At 48.9% G+C, this 19494-nt stretch overlaps 1 protein-coding gene across 3 annotated transcripts in view; it reads left to right on the forward strand.

Annotated features, from left to right (window-relative positions):
- The window catches only part of SLC13A5 (solute carrier family 13 member 5), an 856016-nt gene that overhangs the window by 598104 nt on the left and 238418 nt on the right, over positions 1 to 19494 (forward strand). For all 3 annotated transcript variants that reach the window (XM_069615030.1, XM_069615028.1, XM_069615029.1), the window contains one exon: positions 9704 to 9826. In XM_069615030.1, the coding sequence (XP_069471131.1) occupies positions 9704 to 9826 (123 nt within the window). The remainder of the gene's footprint in view (positions 1 to 9703; positions 9827 to 19494) is intronic.

Consider the following 19494-nt stretch of genomic DNA (forward strand, 5'->3'; position numbering starts at 1 on the left):
AAACACAAACACGAGACAAGCTTGAAGGGCCCAGCTGGAACAGACCGTGGATGCTTTCAAAAGCCACAAAGCACCACACCGTCAGATGAATGCACAATAGACAAGCAATTTTAAACTATATTAACTAATTAAACTAACTATAAAAAACCTATATCACCTAATTAAACTAACTATCAAAAACCATATTACCTAACTAAACTAAAAATAAAAAAATAAAAATGGTCACATACGCACATACGACCCGGGGGGGGCACCCAGGAGGGGGGAGGTGCAGGGTACACCTCAACACCCACATGCGATGATGTTGAGACAAAAAAAATACCTCCATGGGCTCAACGCCTGCACAGCCCGACCTGTGTGGGAGATATCTCGTCGTCCGAGTCACCCTGTGGTTGAAAAGGTTGAAATGGCACAGTACTCTGACCACGCCTAGGCGCTGCTTGCCCCTCGTCTGCAGCAAATCTGCGGGACGGGTGAGCCTGGTTCTGTGCAGCAATGACACGTAGGTCAGCATGTAGAACCTCACATGATACGTGTGCTTCCTCTTGAAAGGTAACACGTGTAACACAGAGTTCTTCCTCGTGGCCTGGCCAGACAACTTGTACACCTCCCGGCAACCACGTAGCTCAGCCGAGATGGTATTCTCTAGCTGCTCCAACCTCTCCTCTGACCGCGTCCTCTGGGACATCATGAGCACAGCCAGAGTAGATTTGAGGGATTCAAAGTCAACCCTCATAGCCTCCATGTGTGCCTCTGCGTGAGCAGCAATTGCTTGATGTAAAGACACCATTTCAGCCCGGTGTGCCCTGTCTGAGGCCGCCATGCCCAGTCTGAGCGAGCGGGCCGTGGACTGTGCTGCCCGCTGCTGCAGTTGCACCTGCCTAGCAGGGGGGAGCATGGATTGGGCCACACGTTCCATGCTCTCAGCAATGTTATCAATTGCTGCCCCCTGGTGTTCTGAATTGGCAACCATGGCTTGCTCCCACTCAGCATACCCCAGTGGCGCGCGGCCACCGCGTTGCTGGTCTTGACACCTGCGGGGCCCAAGGACCCGCCGTCCTTGTTGGGTTGGCACCACCCGCGGCTGCAGGACTACATTCCTCCATCGACGTGATGCCCCAGGCACATCAGCAACTGGTGTGGGAAGGTGACCCTGTGTCCGATCCACCACAGGCGGAGGTCCCAACACCGTCTGGACCCTCAGTGCAGGTGACACGGACAGAAGAGCGTCCACATCAGAATCACTCACCCCTGACAAATGGACCCGATGCACATCCAACTCGACATTGTCGTCAGAGTGATCATGCGGGCTAGCCATAGACGAGATGGTCTGTAACACAAGTGGGTTCTCGTGGTCTACCACCCCATGACCCCCACTTGTGCTGGGTTTCTGGTGTGATAGCAACCCTGTGTCTGGCATGACAACACCATCCTCTGGCTCCATTGCGTCATCATCTGAAAAGTGGAGAAAAAATAACATTAGTACACATGTCAGAAGCACATAACACACACACACATAGACATCACACAGACAGCCAACACATGAAGCAGACATGTCACACACAAATGAGAACCTGGCATGCATGCCAGGTCACTTTGACATTGCATCAGTGAGTGGGCATGTAGAACGGTGTAACACGGCTCAGAAGTGGGTTGATGCAGTGCAGAACATGTGTACGTTACCCACTATCTACATGAACAAGTACATCATGATGTGCATCAATAAACGTGAAGGCAGTGCAAGGGCAAGTTCAGGCATGACGTGCAATGTGCATGCAATGGGTTGCATGGCTACAAGCAACCCCCCCAAGTGAAAATGCAGGGATGCATTGCATGGCACCGAAAGGGTGATCAGAGACCTGTGTATTGGCAGACACTGTTGACTAGCATCGATTGCATCATCTGAGTCAACTGACAACACAGCAGATGATGATGGGACAGTAAGCAGGACACATGATGAACCCTCAGTAGTACACCCATGTGTGCAAAAGCCACTACACCAGTTGAACAGAGTCAGCGGGCCTGAAACAGGGGGAGGCCTGTGCCCCACACAGACTGTGACACACTAAACATGTGTGTGATGCAGGACTGAGCCAGAGTGGGCATGGAATGGATGATCAAATGCCATGAAATGTAGGTCATTCTGGACACGTATTACAATGATCATACAGTTAAGGACACATAGGGGCATGCATGGAATGCACATAGAGCATGAATGGGCACTCATGTCCCTGCGGAGCATCTGCCATCTGCACAGTCCAAGTGAGACACCCTGCATGAAGGACAGAGGATGTACCCCATTGCATGTGTCTGGCAAGTTGGCTGGTGGAAGTTTGCATGTACACAGGAGCCTTGAACAGGCCATTGCAGTACGCCAACATGATGCAAACCAGTGCAATGTTGAAATTGGGGTGAAGGGGGATGGAGGGGCAAGGGAGCATGCCTACGTGGAGTACCCGCATGCAGGCAGAGGACACATGCACGTCAGTCATGCAATGACATAGTCCCAGTGCTAAGAGGAAAGACACCCCAGGCTACATGCAGAATGGCCAATGAGCTGGAGCATGGACCGGAGGGGCAGCCGGGTGACTAGCATGTGAGTAGGGTGCAAGTGTGGTGATGAGGACAGTCCCCATCTGCTCTACATGTCCAGCATCCTGCACAGCAGGCACGCATCAGTGAAGCATTGCATGACTTGCACATGAGAACCATGTACACATGACATATAGTAGCAGTCAAGCACAACACATCACACAAGCAAAACACACATGGGCTCGACAAACACGCGAAAACACTCACTGGACGGGGCATCAAAGTCCAGCATCTCTCCCACTCCTTCGACCATTCCTGCCGGTATGAACCCTGCAACGACTGACTCGTGCGAAGTGAGGTCTTCCTCCTCAGGTGGTGGCCCACTGCCAGTCACCAGGGTCATGTTGTAATTAGAGGCACGCTTCGCCTTAGTGCTGCATTTGAGGTCATCCCAACGCTTTTTGCACTCTTGAGCTGTGCGCACCTCATGGCCGAATGCACTCACACGATCCGCAACTTGCTTCCAGTGGGACTTACGATGGGCAGCAATAGTTTGACAATTCGGCCCCACTAGCATATCACGGTTGTGGTCTCGCACGTAGTCCACAAGGAAGTCCAGTTCCTGCACGCAAAAAGGCTACCTCCTCGACGTGCTGGATGCCATAGCTGTGTCTGGGGTCCCAGCCTGTACTGCAGGTACAACCTTCCTCCTCTTGGACGGTGGTCCGGACCCTGGCTGTCAAATGCCGCCCTGATCAGTATGGGCAGTGGCGCCAGTGGATTAAACCAAGGGAGTGGCAGGTGGAACAAGGACAGAAGCCCTGACTTGCGTCAGTGGCTGCTGGGTGCCCTGGAATGGACCCTGCGCAGCAACATCCGCTGTGTGAGGGTCATTGACTGGGACTGTCCTGGATGGTAGACTCACAACTGGGGTGGTGTCGGCTGCATCTGCCCATGCACTTGCCAACACCTCAAGCAGATGACATTACTGCCCCAGGGACACATGCTTGGTCAGGGCAGCCATGGGTGCACCTATGGTGTGCCTACTGACCTCCTGGAAATCTTCCAGGGACTCTTCAGGTGCCAACGCAGCCTGCGCTGGCAGACCCTGAGCCTGGGTGGTTGTGTCCACAGCTGCACTTGCAGCTACCACTACCCTTGGGCCTGTGGCAGTCGATGAAATGGACTGCCGGGTCACATGGGGGTCAGTGCCAGATGCAAGAACTGTATCTCCCGGAGCCGCAGTGGGTGGTGGCATGACTGCACCAACACGTGGCACAACATTGTGCCGAACTGCCGCACCCCTGCCTCTTCCCACTCTGCAGCCACCCTGGACACTGGAGTCCCCCTACTCCCTGCTCACCCCAGCCACATCCCTGACCACGCCTTCCATGTGGAGTACACCCAGCTGAGGCGCCCCTCACCTTTCGTGGCCTCCCAGCCATGGCACAGATGTAGTAGTGCCGGCACAGATGTGGTAGTGCCAATGGGAGGTGTACACGACAATTGTCCTGGGCAATTGGAGTGAAGGGGGTGGGATAAAAGATATTAACAGCACCCCTGCCCCTGCAAGACTGTATGTGACCCCAGTGATAAGGTGACGGGTCACGCAACGCTCATGTACCCCAAAACTGCAGTAAAACACCTCCCGTAGTATGCGGTGGCATCCAGGGACACGAAAAACGTACGCGTGGACACACAGGCTACTATGACCTCGAAAACGGGTACACGATACACAGGGGCACCTGCAGTGGGAAAAATAGCATGCGCGACTCACCGTCAGACTAGCGTTATAATGAAAAACACGCGTAGCCAATACCCATGCCAAAAGAAGAGATACATCCTTGATCCGCTGTGAAGTTGTGATGGTGCGCGAAACAACAAGAGGTAGCAACACACATATCGGTCTCCACGAAAGGCACGTACAGCGAACTGCTGGCCCCGCTCACCTTTAACCCATGCTGAGGGAAACGCCTGCACGCGCTAAGGGCCTTTCCTCGAATTACACGCAGTAACACGCGTACGTGATTATTTTGCACATGCAGATGCACCCGTGCTGAGGGAAACACCTTTGCGTATCACGTCACATATGCGCTTACGCGCTAAGGGCCTTTCCTCGAATTACACGCTGACGTGCCAAATCACTCCGTATCAAGCTGGCCACGCGACAACACACGGAAGACCACGCTCCTGCCCTAAAGGCCATTTTCCTGCCCCCCAGAGCCCCGAGCATGCTCCCACCTGCCATCTGCTGCTACCTGCCTGCCTGCTGGCCACGTACCCTGCTATTTGGTGCCTGAATATCAGCCATCTGCAGGGGTCCAGTTGCTGTGGCCACCCCTGCTGGAACAGAAGACTCCCGACTGGTATTCCATCGCTCCACAGCCCAGCCCCAGGACCCAGTTGCCCACTCACACCTGCCTTGGGGGTTGCCATGTCCGACACAACACCATCTGGCACCCGTGGCAACCCCCCAGCTGAGAGGCAGAGGGCTGCCAGCTTCAGTGCCAATGAAGTTGGCATCCTGGTGGAGCAAGTCCTGGGGCATTATGATGCCCTCTTTGGAAGTTCATGCAACGACAATGAAGGACGGAAGAGGATCTGGAAGGACATCGTGGCTGCCATCAACGTGGAGGGGGTGGCAGCCCGCAACATGCAACATGTCCGGAAGTGCTGGGAGGACTTCAGGTCCAGGACCCTCAGCAAGGCCCGGCGCCTCTTGAAGGGAAAGCATGCAGAGGGTGTCGGGTCCACCTTAGCAACATCCAGATGAGGGTCCTGGAACACATAAACCCAGCGCTCCACCACCAGATCCTTCAGAGGCATACCCGTCCGGAGTCGAGCGGTATGTAACCATGCCTACTGATTGGACACTGTGCATGTTGAGGTGTGGTAGGAGTGTGCAGGTTGGACATATGTCTTGGAAGGCCCATTTATGGATGTACAGGGACATGAGCCTGCCGCATGTGAGTCCAGTCATGTGTGAGGCACATCAATGGTGCATGTGCTCGTATGCATGGTGCCCAAATGCATGTGTCGGTACACACATGTTTGGAATTATGTGTATGTACTGTGGCATGGTTGTGGTGTGACACATGGATGCTGGTTCCACCTTCATGTATGTGCACAATGTACATGTGCGTGTGTTTGTATTTGACATGTGTGCCACTGTGATACACCATGGATGCATGTGACACCGACATGTAGGGGGCTGATTGGCAGATGTGACAAGGATGCCGATGATTTAACTGCGACAGGTGGTGGAGATGTACAGATGCATGTATGTCTGGTGGTGTGTGTGCATGTGTTTGGCGCTCCCCGTGTTGCATGTGATGTCAGGCTAACCTTTGGATGCTCATGCTGTTGTATGTGTATGGATGGTGCTGCCTGCTGCAACATTCCTGTTAATGTGCACATGTGTGTGGGTTCAAATGATAGGTGTGTTGGGGATTGTGATGACATGTGTAATGTTTGACACTGCCACTCATGTGCAACTGTCATGTGTGTATCAGACCCGTGTACAGTGCCCTGATGCCTGTGTTCTGTCTCTCCCTGTCTGCAGCTTCAACTGATGAAGAGGGCAGAGACGGTACTGTGGAGCACAGCGGCAGGGATCCCACCGCCAGCAGGAGACGCAAGGGCCAGCTCCCCTCCCATGTTGTCAACTCGTCGGGGAGTGAGGGGTCTGGTGCCATATCCGCGGCTACAGCTGCTGAGGGTAGGTCCAAGAGGCAGAGGTCGGAGGTGGACTCCTCGGCAGCAGAAGGGGCAGCTGAGACCCCACAGGGGCCTATGGAGGAAGATGGCACCGAGTCATCCAGGTTGGTTGAGGGTTTGGTTGAGGAGGAGGCTGTGGAAGGGCCACACACAGGGTCTGGAGGGGGGATTCCACTGGTGCTAGTGGTGCAGTCCAGGGGCAGGGACAGGAGGCAGCACAGGCGGGCGCGGAGGTGCCTGTGTTTAATCCTGTAACCGGTCCTGTGACTGCATCATCCCGCACCAGCAAGGATGCCTTCGTCCAGACCCGTTTTCAGCGAGGGGATCTGGCCTTCCTCTCCCTGCGGACGTGGCAATCCGGGACCGTGTTGAGCCTGTCCTGGCTGGAGTGGCGTTGCGTGAACTTGTCATCCGGGATAACGTGCAGGGTTCTTGTGTGGACGCTGCACGTTATTTCAGATGCCTCGTTGACCACGTCGACTGGCTAGGAGGGATCACCGGTGCTGGGTTCCTCCGTGTGCTGGACCTTATACCGACCCCCTCCTCAACGGAACCCCCTATGCACCAGTCGTCCTTCGTGCCATCTTCCTGCCCACCTATCACCTGGCCACCCTGTGGAGCTGCCCCTGATCCAGCGGCCAGGCTGGTGGAGGACACATCCCTGCCACAGTCGGGAGTCGAAGGTCCAGCAGGGGTGGCCACCACAACAACTGGACCCAGCAGGCGGAGGATGTGCAGGCATCGACAGGCAGGGCACGTGCTTGGCAGCAGCAGGCTAAAGGTGGGAGCGATGATGGCGCGTGGCAATCAACATCAGAGGGGCAGGCATCGGCCAGAGGGCAGGAAGACCCTGGATTGGGAGTGTCTTCCGTGTGGCAGCGTTTAGGCCAGCAAATAGATGCAGAGCGGTGGCGGGTGGAAGAGGCACGGCTCACTATGGTCAGGGCGGAGAACTCCATGCGCACGGCGTTGAGGCGGGCTGAGTGCCTCGAGAAAATTCACAGGGAGTTTGAGGTGGACATGGCTTTATCCCTGCGAGACCTCGGGGCCAGGGAACAGGCCCGCCTCCAGGACGTTGAACAGGAGTCCGATGTTACTCTGGGCCGGGAAATTAACAAGTTAGCCGTAGGACTTTCCCGACGCCATTGTGTATAGTTCATTAGTGTTAGGTTTCCTTTCTATTTTTCTTTCATTTGGGCTCTTAGGCTATGCCCCACCTTTTTGTGTATAGTTATTTATTAGGTAGGGTTTTTTTGTAGGTTTCCTTTGGATTGTTGGGCTCATGGACCCTTGGATGTTCTTTTGGAAATAGTTTTCGATGTGGATTTCATTTTCTTGGACCCATGGTGCAATACTTTGCTTTTTTTTAACTGATTTTTTTTTTTTTATGGACAGGCCATAGGAGCCATTTTACTTTGGATTTTATTGGTTGCAGCTTTTATTTTTTTTTAACAATTTTTGAATTCCGGACTTGGATTATTTCGTTTCATTATTGTGTGATTTGGTTTTATTCATTTTTTTGATTCTTCAATACACTTTTTTTCTTTACTTTACTTGTGTGGTCTTCTATCATTTGTTTTGTGCATGTCACAATGTTGTACTTCACAGTCATGTGTCGCCATTGTGTGGGTCTGAGGGACATGTATTCATGGGCATGCTGGTTATGTATTTTGTATCATGACTTTAGGAATTCAATGTGGGGTGTTTGGACTGGGGTGGCCTGGGGTGGGATTTGAGTGGCCATAAGGCCCATGGGTCTGGAGTGTGATGACGACATGGAGTGTGGGGGGACATGAGTCGGGCCCTGCTGGCAGGTGCCGTCACTGCTGGTTGGGTGGGGGTGCAGGGAGACATGAGTCAGGGCCTGCTGGCAGGTGCCCGTCACTGCTGGGTGGGTGGGGGTGCAGGGGGACATGAGTCGGGGCTCACAAGTGCGCTCACGAGTGCATGGTGCCATGTGGGCAGGGCATGGGGAGGGTTGTAGGGTAGTCCCCTGTGGCTGGGCTACCTGCAGGGCATGGGGAGGGTTGTAGGGTAGTCCCCTGTGGTGTGGGCTGCCTGCAGGGATGGGGAGGGGGGAAACCGCACACCCGGGAGGGCCCACGATGCCAAATCGCATGTAAAACGTCCCACGCACTCCCTAAATACATGTTCCCCACTCGCTCAAGGCCTATCGCGTGTGAAACTTCCCGTGCACACCCCAAATACACGTTCCCCGCTCGCCCAAGGCTTATCACATGTGAAACTTCCCGCGCACCCCTCAAATCCACGTTCCCTGCTCGCCCAAGGCCTATCGCGTGTAAAACTTCCTGCGCACCCCCCAAATACATGTTCCCCGCTCACCCAAGGCCTATCGCGTGTGAAACTTCCCGCACACCCCCGAAATGCACGCTCCCTGCTCGCGCAAGGCTTATCGCATCTGAAACTTCCCGTGCACCCCCCAAATACACGTACCCCGCTCGCCCAAGGCCTATCACGTGTATAACTTCCCGCGAACCCCCCAAATTCACACAGGCACCCCATCCACCCTGGGCATGCCCCACAGACAGCCCACTCACCCTCTCCATGCCCCACAGGCAGCCCACTCACCCTCCCCATGCCCACAGGCAGGCCATCCACCCTGGGCATGCCCCATAGGCAGCCCACTCACCCTCCCCATGCCCCACAGGCAGGCCATCCACCCTGGGCATGCCCCACAGGCAGCCCACGCCACAGGGGGGGTGCTTTTTCTATGCAATTTAACTGGCGCGAGCGGGGTATGTGTATTCCGAGGGGTGCGCGGGGAGTTTTACATGCAATGGGCCTGGCGCGAGCGGGGTACGTGTATTCTGGGGCGTGCGTGGGGAGTTTTACATGCGATGGGCTTGGCGCGAGCGGGGTACGTGTATTCTGGGGTGTGCAAGGGGAGTTTTACATGCGTTTTCACTGGCACGAGTGGGGTATGTGTATTCCGAGGGGTGCGCGGGGAGTTTTACACGCGATGGGCCTGGCGCGAGCGGGGTACGTGTATTCTGGGGCATGGTGGGGAGTTTTACATGCATTTTCGTGGTTGGGGGGCTGTATGCTGGTCCACTGGCCTTTGTGCCTGGTACTGGATTTGTGAGATTTCTTTGGCGCACAGGGCAGGGTTGGGGGTGTAACTGGCACTGCTGCAGGGTCGCTTTGCCACTCTGCACCATGGCTGGTTATGGATGTATAAATCCATGCATACACTGTGCGCCTAAATGGCTTTTGGCGCAGGCGGCTGGCGCAGACAGCTGCACGCGCACTCTGCGCGCCAGCCGCGTGTACCACTTCCGCGCCGAATTCTATGAATTACCCCCTTGATCAGCATTTATAAAAATGAAAGGATAACAGGACGCTTAATGGAGTAGTTGAAGACTAATGTTCCTGCTGAGTTCGAACAAGTCAATTGTTTCTAAAGTGAAGACTTCTCAATGCGTTTCTGTTACAGACTTTTCCCTAACAATGGAGATGTTTTGAACTTCGCTTCCTGGTTCATGTTTGCCTTTCCCAACATGCTACTGATGCTGACACTAGCCTGGTTGTGGCTCCAGTTTTCATTCATGGGATTAAAGTAAGTGTATGTAGTATGTGTGTTACTTTCTTGATGTGAACTGGAGCCATAAATAATGCTTTCCAGCCACACCTATTGTGGAGAAGGGTCTATTCTATCAAGTGTTAATAAACGTACATTTTATAACAGCACAAATATTGATTTTTGGGTCAAGGGCAATTTATATGGGGGCAAAAACGTGTAAAACAGAATTAGTAAATGGAATTCAACACAATGGAAGTATGTCTGAGGCCGATGGATGTGTTGCAATGGATTTGGGATTGGAATAGAGCACCTATTGATCCTGTTTATAGCTGGTCTGCGGCCCTTCCGTCACGTAAGACATACACTTCACAGTAACATACACAATATGAATTTCCTACATGGCACTTGTATACTGTATACTATATCAGTTAATCAGTTTGTTCTATGCATGGCACTGGCTTGCAAGATATGGACAATGGCACCTTTTGTGAATTGACCTTCATTAGAGCTTTGTTCACAAGTTGATGCATGTGATGGAATCTAGTAGGACTATGCTTGCACTCGCCTGCCTCTAATAATAAATAATAGTTTAGGGCAGTTGCAAACTGAAGTCTGATATATGGAGCCATGGGGTTTTGGGCAGTAGATGAAATGGGATATCCTTCAAGAATCCTTGCAAACCCGGCAGGATTACATTAAAAAACTTTGTAAATGCACATTTTTGTTTTAATTATTTTTTTTTACTTGTGTTTATCTAAGTAAATAGATTTTACAAGAGTCATGCGTTGAAGTCGTGTTCAAGAGAAGATTCCAAGGTGTTGCAGGTGTTACAGAGGCCAATCTGTTTTTCTGTGGCTGCAGCTCTTTTCTTTATTAGTCGGATGAGAGCGTGGGTGAGGTGGTGAGGCTTTCACTTGGCCGTTTGCTGCATTCTTCAAGAGCAGCTTGGAGGATCTTGGCCGTAGCGATTGTCCACGATGTTTTGGCCCTGCTGATTAGGCGTGGCCACCACTCCTCTTCTTCAACATCGGCGAACGTTTCCAGCAGCGGTCATAGGTATGCTAGCCGTATTTCGGCCATTGCCAAGCAGGTGGTTAGCAAGTGTCGAACAGTTTCCGTTTGATCACTTTTTTTGCACAGTCTGCAGGTTTTTGATGCAGATGTGATTTGAAGAATTTCGTTGGTATGCAAAAGATTGAGACACGCTCTCAGAAAGAATTGCTGTAAGGGTCTGCTTGGGAATCTCTTCAAAAATGTCCTTCCATTTCATTACCTGGGCTGGTAGATGTGCTAGGAGTTTGTTGTCATTTGCTTTTTCAAGTGTTGAGAACCAATCTCAGTCAGCCAATTTCCTTTTGATTTTGCGTGGGTTGGTGATTAGGTCGGCCTCAGTGCAGGCGATTTGGTTGTGCTGTTTCTTTATCTTTGTCACCCAGTTTGTAAGCATTTTACACTTGCCTGTGGTGATTTCTGCGTTTATCAGTTGGTATAGCGGAAGACATTGCAGGAGGATTGTTTTACTGAATAAGGAAATGCTGTTGAAGTCTACTGTGGCTTTGAGAGAGACAAGGCCCAGTTCTCTCCTTATTGCTGACATTGCAGTGGATTTGGGAAGGTTCATCACTGATTTCCAAAAGTAGCCCTCTATTTTTTGCCAAAAGGACTCCGGAATTGAGGGCATGGCTTCGCCCCGTAGGTTAATGCTGGGACGACTTCGCCTTGTAAAATTGCTAAGTCGGGATCAGGGAGAAGCGACCGAATTTCTTTTCCAGAATTTGAGCCTGTGTTGTTAGTGATCTTGCTTTCGCCCACAGATGATTTTGCATGCTGATTTCCGTCTGTGTGCTGTCGATGATAACGCCCAGATATCTGAACTTGGTCACTGTTTTAATCTGGACCTTTTCTAATCTCCATTTGAAGGCGCTTGCTCTTTTCGTTTTCTTTTCCAGGATCAAGATTTTAGTTTTGGTCTTATTTATCTCCAGGTTTTATTGGTTAATGTAGTCTGACAGGTGGTTTAGTTGTCTCTGGAGACCGATCTGGGTTTGGTCGATAAGTGTGATATCGTCAGCGTACACTAGGCGCCCCCTATTGTTAGAGGGAAAGCTCTGAGAGTGGAGCAAGTGTCTTTAAAGTCTCCCATAAAGGCCATGAAAGAGTGCTGGCGCAGGCGGACAACCCTGCTTGACTCCTCTGTGCGTAGGTATTTTCACCCAATAGGAGTCCTTTGCTGTTCAGTTTTACTCACATGGTTGTATCTGTGTGTAGTGCCCTGATGGGAGCTAGGATGCTTTGCGGGCATTTCCAAAAATGAAGCTTTTACCATAGAAGGTCTGTCAACACAGTTGAAGGCTTGGGTCAAGTCTATAAATGCCACAAAAAGTCTGGTTGAACCTTCTAGAGTTTTGCTTTTGGCTATGCTTATTAGCATAATGTTGACTGTTGTAGATGAATTCTTTTTGAAGCCCGCTTGAAAGGGATCTGTGCAGGCTGCCGCTTTGGCCCAGCTCTGGAAATGCTTTAAATGCAGTAAACTAAAGATTTTTCCGATTGTATCGAGGAGAGCTATTGGCTGGTAGTTGCGATGGTCCGATTTGTCTCCTTTTTTGTAGATCGCAACCACTGTCGAAGAGGTCCAAGATCTCAGAATCGATCTAGTTGTTAAACACATGTTGAAGACCGTGCTGATGAACGGAGCCCACTGGATTTGAAAGTTTTTGAGGTCACCGTTAGTCACTCCGTCCGGCCCCGGTGCGCGCGAGGCTTTGAATTTGCTGATGGTTGAAGTGATGTCTTTTTGGCCGGAAACGTCAGCCCAGGGGCTATCATGGCTTGTTTGAGCTGTAGACGCTGGAACCTTGGGCTGTTGAAATAGGGCCTCAAAGTAGAGTTTCCATCTTTGTTCGCTGACGCTGTTGGACGGCTCGGTTGCGTTCCGTTCAGCTGGAAATTTCAGAAGGGCCCAGAATTCTCTTGCATTCTTGCCAGCTCCTTTTTTTAGTATTTCCTCTGAGTCTTTTTGGTAAAGAATGGCTTGGTGGTGTTTTATCCAATCTTTGTACTTCTTGGCTTCTATAGCTACTTGTGTCAGTAGAGCCGGCGAGTTTGATTTTCTGGCTTTTCGCTTGAGTTGTCTTAAAGCTGCTCGCTTGGTGACTACTTGTTTGTCGTACTGATGAGTTCCGGAGTTTCTGGAGCGAATGTAACTGCATGGTTTTTCTTTGTAGGGGCTCAGCAGAGGTTGGTAATCAATGTCAACTGTTTGCTGGTCTGTGGCAAGCAGTTTTGATTGGTAGCTCAGCGTCAGTTCTTCCACTCTGGCAGCGGTCTTTCTCAAGCGGTTTCCCTGTGTATTGTACTCGATGCTTGCCTTCATTGTAGGGTTAATTGGCGCAATCGAATTCCCTGTGGCTCTTAAGAAGTTGTGGTCGCTCCCTACTGTGCAAATTACTTCAAATTCTGTTATCAATTCCAACATTGCGTCAGAGACAAAGATGTAATCTATTGTGGCTTTTAACGTGTCTCTCTCCCAGGTAGGAATTCTTCCTGGAACGGGTAGAGCCAAGTCTGTGTTGTGGAATCCTCGTGAGGTCACCAAGTCGCTCCAGAGCTCCCCCCTTGTCTCTGATGCAGTTTTTGGTCTGTGCACCTGAATTTGGGGGACAGTGTTCTTGCATTTCGCGTTTACATTGCTGCAGATGACGACGTGGGCGATATGTTTGTTGGCATAAATGTTGTCAATTTCTTTTTCTAACGCTGTCAGGAACTTTTTGTCAGTGATCGCTTGTGGGTTCCAGTACACGTTTATGATGGCAATCTCGATGGTTGTTTTTTTTTCCAAGAGCAGATTGTAGTTCGTCCAAGTATTTCTGATCGCTAAGTAATGTGTTGAAAGGGCAAGTGTTTCAACAGCGTTGATGCTGCTATCCACCCCGGCTGCCAATAGCAGTCTGGACGAAGGGCATCCCAGCTGATTTTTAGTTGCGGGTGCGAAAGCGATCTCGAAACCCTCTAGGTCTGGTTTTTCAGTCAACCATAGTTCCTGTAGGGCTAGTATGTCGAACTGTCCCAGGTCGATGCCACCTTTGATCGTGAGGTGTTTGTACCCGCGTGTTTACAGGAAGCAATTTGTATTGTCGCTGATGTCAAATTTGGAGACGTTGGAGATGTTAGCTTGAAGTCCCCGTCTCTGAGGGCCGCTGGTTGCTATTTTTTCAGGGTTGATACTAGGGACTTCAGCAGCCAAGCCCAGAGATGTTTTGAAGGTGCTGACGGTGTGGATTTGCCCAGTTCTTTGGGCATCCTTGATTCAGCGGTGCGAGTGGATTCGTGCTCGAAAGGCCTTTTGCTGCCGAGCAGTGTTTTTCGATGCACGAGATGGATTAAGGGGTGCGTTGTCTGAAATTCTTATCCCTTTATCAGTTTGTATACTGAGCTTTCTGGAAAGAGCTGAGGACTTAGATGATGAAGTGGGGTGAGTCGCAGAGTTTTGGGCACCTTTAGTTCTTCCTAACGCACCTTTCTCGAGCTGCAGCCTATTGTCTTTGTATAGGATTTCCGTTCTTGATACATAATGCAGTCTTTTCTCAATGATGTGGCTTTGATTTGCTTTCGCGATGTCAAGATTGTGTGGCTGGTGATATCCATCAGCTTTAATCCTCTCTTCAGTAGGGCTTCCTGACCTTCTTTCAGTTGGAATCTGAGCTTCCCTGACCTTATGTGTAGGTAGCATGTGGCTTTGGTTGCATTGTGGTATGGTTCCACTAAGATTAGGTCCTCTGATGTTAGATGGCTCAGAGTCCTGTTATGTCTGAGGATTTTCAGTACCGTTCCTCTGTTGAGTATTAGGGCTTCTTGGTTTCTGCTAGTTTGTTCCAATTTCAGAATTATAGTTGGTGGCGACTTTCTGATCGGTGCCTTCCTCGTCTGTTCTTGGTGAGCACTGGTTGTAGGGCAATAAGGCCGTTCCCGGCTGGAGGAGTGCTGGTGACTAGCCATATGGTGGCTTTCAGGCTGCGAGGAAGGATAGTTAGAGAGGTTTTTCTAGGGCGTTTAGTTTATCTGTGGAGGTGGTGTTTGGAGTGACCCTCTGTTCCTCTTCGGTGTGAAGATGACGGGGAGTCATGGCGATTTTGTTCTTGCCTCTCTTGGTAAGACCTGGAGCTTTTCAATGGCCGGCAGCTGGAGGATCTTTTGCGATTGGGTTGCTGAGGATGCAGGCTAGCGTACTTGCTGCAAGCCCTTAATGTAGTTTGGTCAATGGGCCGGGTTTTATTTTCAAGAACCTCCTCTTTGTCTTCGTACACCGAAATGTTCATCAATATTTTTTCTGACAGGAAGTCTTCCACGGAAGTTGGTGACGCACTTTGCTAATTCGATGATGGGAGTCTCGTGCGCATTCGTCCTTTATTCCACTAGAAGTGGACGGGTCTTCTATTGGATTTGGGTTTGGTCTTGAAACTGGAGTAGAGATTTTCTCAATATCTATGGGTGTGGTACTTTTATTTCTTGGTGGTACTGGGAGCTTATGGAGCGTTTGATTGTTTTTGTGAGTCTTTGAGTTGGTTGTTGTGGAATCGCCATTTTTTTATTTGGAGGAGGCTTTCTTCATCTTTCGGGGCGAGTCTCAATGATGTAAGGCACAGGTTCTGCTTGGGCTGATCTGAAGATAAAGGGTTCTGACTGAGGAAGTGTTAACGTGGGACCACTTCCAGAATTGTTGTTGAAGATTCTGAAGATCCCTTGGGTTTGAGTTTCGGTTTCTTTCGTGTGGCCGATTGGGTCCTTGATGAAAGGAACTGAGGGAGTCTGCGTTGCCATGTTTGAGGATGATTTTTTGGTAGTGTTCTACGATGTAGACGCTTGTTCTTCCTGCGGGACGTTGCTACACTTCTTCCTGTTCGTTTCGTTGTGGTAGGCCTCTGTTTTTTCCATTGCAGTCACATAGCCCTCAAGGAATATCAATTTTGTATGCATCATTGCGGAAACTGTTGTGTGATCTTTCAGAGTGTCATAAATTTGCCAAATGGTGCAAGGGCGATTGTGATTGCTGACATGATTGTGAACATGTCCGGTTTTTTGGTTGGCGTGTCCTTTTTGGTGAGGTTTGGTGCTTCGTTTCTGCTCCCTGACCTTGAATGGGTGTTTAACGTCTGATCACAAGACTTTCGAAGGGGCAGTGTCAAGGAAATTCTGTGGTTGCTGTCCCTCCGAGCTGGACGGTGGTGGTGTTGTTGGGGATCATTTGGTGGTTGATAACATTCCTCTGTGTTCGTTTTTTCGCCCTGATGCGCTCTTTGTGGACGGGAGGGTGTGTGAAATTTGGCTGCCAAAAAGTTGGACCCTTAGGCGAGCCCAACTGAGAGATTCCCGTTTTTTTACCTGGCGGAGAAGGGGTGTTTTCCTCAGGGATTATAATGCACATTAAGTTTCACCAACGATGACCAAGCTCATGAGTCATGACAAAACATTTTACAGCTACAAGGAGAGTAGAATTTCAGTTCATGCATTCAAAATGATTTCCAAATACCTCTTCTGTTCAAGGAGTTTCCAGAGAGCCAGAGGGACCATTCAGTCTTTTGGAATGAAGTAGCCCTTCCACTGATGTCGATTGCTTTATGTTGCGGGTCTATTAATGACTTTGTATTCCATTGGCGATCCCATATTTCCTTGCCTCAGTTAAAAGGAAAAGCATGGAGTCAAAGTTTGTAGAGCACATTTCATTTAAACATCTGGGGAGACGGTCACAACATATTTTGTCCAATAGTTAATGCCATGCTGAAATAGGTTTGTTTCTCTTGTTGAACAATTAGAGTAATTACACGAACATTTGATAGTTATTTTAGCTATCACTGATAGAGTAGTGATCATTAACAGAATCAAGAAGCTTGTTGTCGATTCATGAATAATTCCTTTAAGAATCCTGCAGATGATAATCAATTGCATCCATTTTCAAGTAGATCAAGACTACCATTGTAGGAGGAATTTGGATTGAGAAACTCTATTTTTAGGAACACTACCTATCAGCAATCGTAGTGTGTGCTCTAACCTTCCTTTAATGCGTCACCATTCCATCACTTCCCCTTGACAACAAAGAGAGGTGGCAAGAACATTGGTAAATGTATTACTACACAATGGAATACAAAGAAGGAGAACATTTATATTCGAGAATTACTGTTAATTGAACCAGAGAAAGACGGTGTGGTGTTCACGCATCCGCCACCCATATGCCTTCAACTCATGTAGTGCTCCCTCTTCACAACTGTGCAATCACACAGACACATCAAAACCGACAATAAAACACACAAATAGTCTACCACTTACACAGGCACATTGGCTCACAGATACACACATTGACAAATGCAGAGATAGACACGCAAACTCAGACAGATGTCAATCAGTACACAAACTCACAATGCAAAGGATAGCATTTTAAACTCAGATACTCGTAATGCCAAAAAAAGCACTTTGGATGCTTGATTTCTAGTATGGATCATAAAAAATAAGTAGATGCCGTCTTTGTTAGTGGCCTTGATCCATGCATGAAGGTGTAGAGGGCGTGGCAATCATAAGGACGTTTCTATTTTGTGGCAAGCTTACAGCTGAGAATGGTGCGAAGAGGCCATAGTATATGTTAGTGACATGGAAGGGCTAATAGGATTGATGACTGGTGAACCAAGTTTGGGTTATCCGTTTCTGGCAGCTAGAATCCAGTTTTGTTGTGTTCATCTGCTCATATTTTAGCCTACTTTGGCATTTATGTGTGGTATTTGTGTTTCATTCACCTTGCCACGTGGCCACAGAACACATTACTTGTATGGCAAGGCAAGATAATCATTAAACAGACAGTAAAGGGACACACTTGTTCAAGGTGTGGAAAATGGTTAGATGTCCCTGGATGTGCGAAGTAGGAATTAACAGGACTATTCATAATTTATTCCAGAATGCGAGGAGACTAACTGGTTGGGAGTTCCATGTTTCTGTGTAGCAAACTTGATGGTTACGTTTTCTTCATCTTTAAAATGTTAGGCTGCGCACGGTAGTGATTTCAGAGGATTTACGATTCGTAGCTTCAGGGAGTGATGTCATATAAAGTTTGACTTATAACATCCCATGAAATAACATAAAATGACATTTAATCACGACATCACCTGAAGTGATTGACGGATGTAAACAATTTACATAATCTTAAATTTCATTAAATACTAAACCGGTATGAATCCAAACATAAGACCTCTTTAGATACCAATCATATTTTAACTAGGGTGCTGACTTGATAGTCAATTGAGGGGTCATGTCATGGCAGGGATAGCGCTGTTCAAACCAACATAGGCCAGGGGCAATGCAATGCTTATGCCACTGCAGCCATATATGGCCATTTACTGTCATCTTATTCTAATTGTAGCTGCACATGGCAGGTCTGGTGAAAAATGTGCCTAGTAAAGCCCCACATTCCCAGGTTCTACCACAATACAGTATGACAAATGTAGTCCCTGTTGGAGGATACTGCTATCTTATATCTGTTACAGCCTTACAGTGTATGTACCGTCAACATATATTTGTTACAGCTTTACATATCTTAAACATACAACAAAAGTACTCCCATGACAACAACGTGCAAGACTCTTACTGGCTGGTCAGTCACTGGCCTTCTCCACCACGACACACGCTGCAAGACACTAGAGTTTCCATTTATATTAACAATTCTATACCCAGTGCAGTTCATTCATTGTTCTTTTGCCAAATTCTTTCTGGAGCTTTGTATAGGCAGTTGATTCTATCATACGCCAAATGCATCCTCAAATCTCCAGTAATGCCACCCAATGTCATTTAATGCCTGACACCTGGTATGGTCGCCATAAGAGAGAGCATCACATGTCTTATTGCTGACATCATCTTTGAAGTGCAGCCTCAAATGCCCCAGTAATGGCATTCAATACTATTTATGCATGGTATAAGAGATTATATGTGCAGCCTCATGTGTGATTGATTCCATTATGTGACAAGCTCAGAGTCAAATGATCCATAACCAACACATAGTTCCTTAAGGGCCCTGTCTGTGAAATGCTAAAAACAAAGTTTCCATTCTCGTTTGGAGGATGGAAATGCAGTGCATTGTTTATAAAAAAAATGGTATTTTTCTTGAAGTGTTACAGCTGCAGTTTAAATTAATGTCCAGGTCAGAAATGGCCCGGTCATGATTTGCACCTCCCCCTGTACTTGTTACCAGCAGGGATAGGGGGATGGCACTAATTTCCATGTATTTAAAAGTGCATTCCATTTGTAAATGTGGGATGCGGTTATAAATGCACAGAAGGGCCCCAAGATTTATGCAAATATTCGAAGACCTGAAAAAGGGCATCTGAATGAGTGCATTTTAGATGTGCTCATTCTGATGTCCCTCTGTGTATTGGGCTGCTCTTTTTTTAGCACTTGCGCTAAAAAACGTTTTGAGAATCCTCCCCTATGGAATTATTCTGAGCCTATGCTTCAATGTATTGCTAACACTTAGGCATTTATAATAATGCATTATTGTATAGCGCTTTCACCAAAGCCCCTTAAATAAAAACACTCTTCCGACGAAGGATGAGTAGACTTTGCAAGGATTCGTAACTTTGACCTGCAGAACACACATAGATCCCAGCAGTGATCACTTCATCCGTTGAACTTGCTAACCAGTAATTTCTCCTTAAATGTGCATATCA

Source organism: Ambystoma mexicanum, chromosome 9 (assembly GCF_040938575.1).
Source record: "Ambystoma mexicanum isolate Mex_15411 chromosome 9, UKY_AmexF1_1, whole genome shotgun sequence".
NCBI lineage: Eukaryota > Metazoa > Chordata > Amphibia > Caudata > Ambystomatidae > Ambystoma > Ambystoma mexicanum.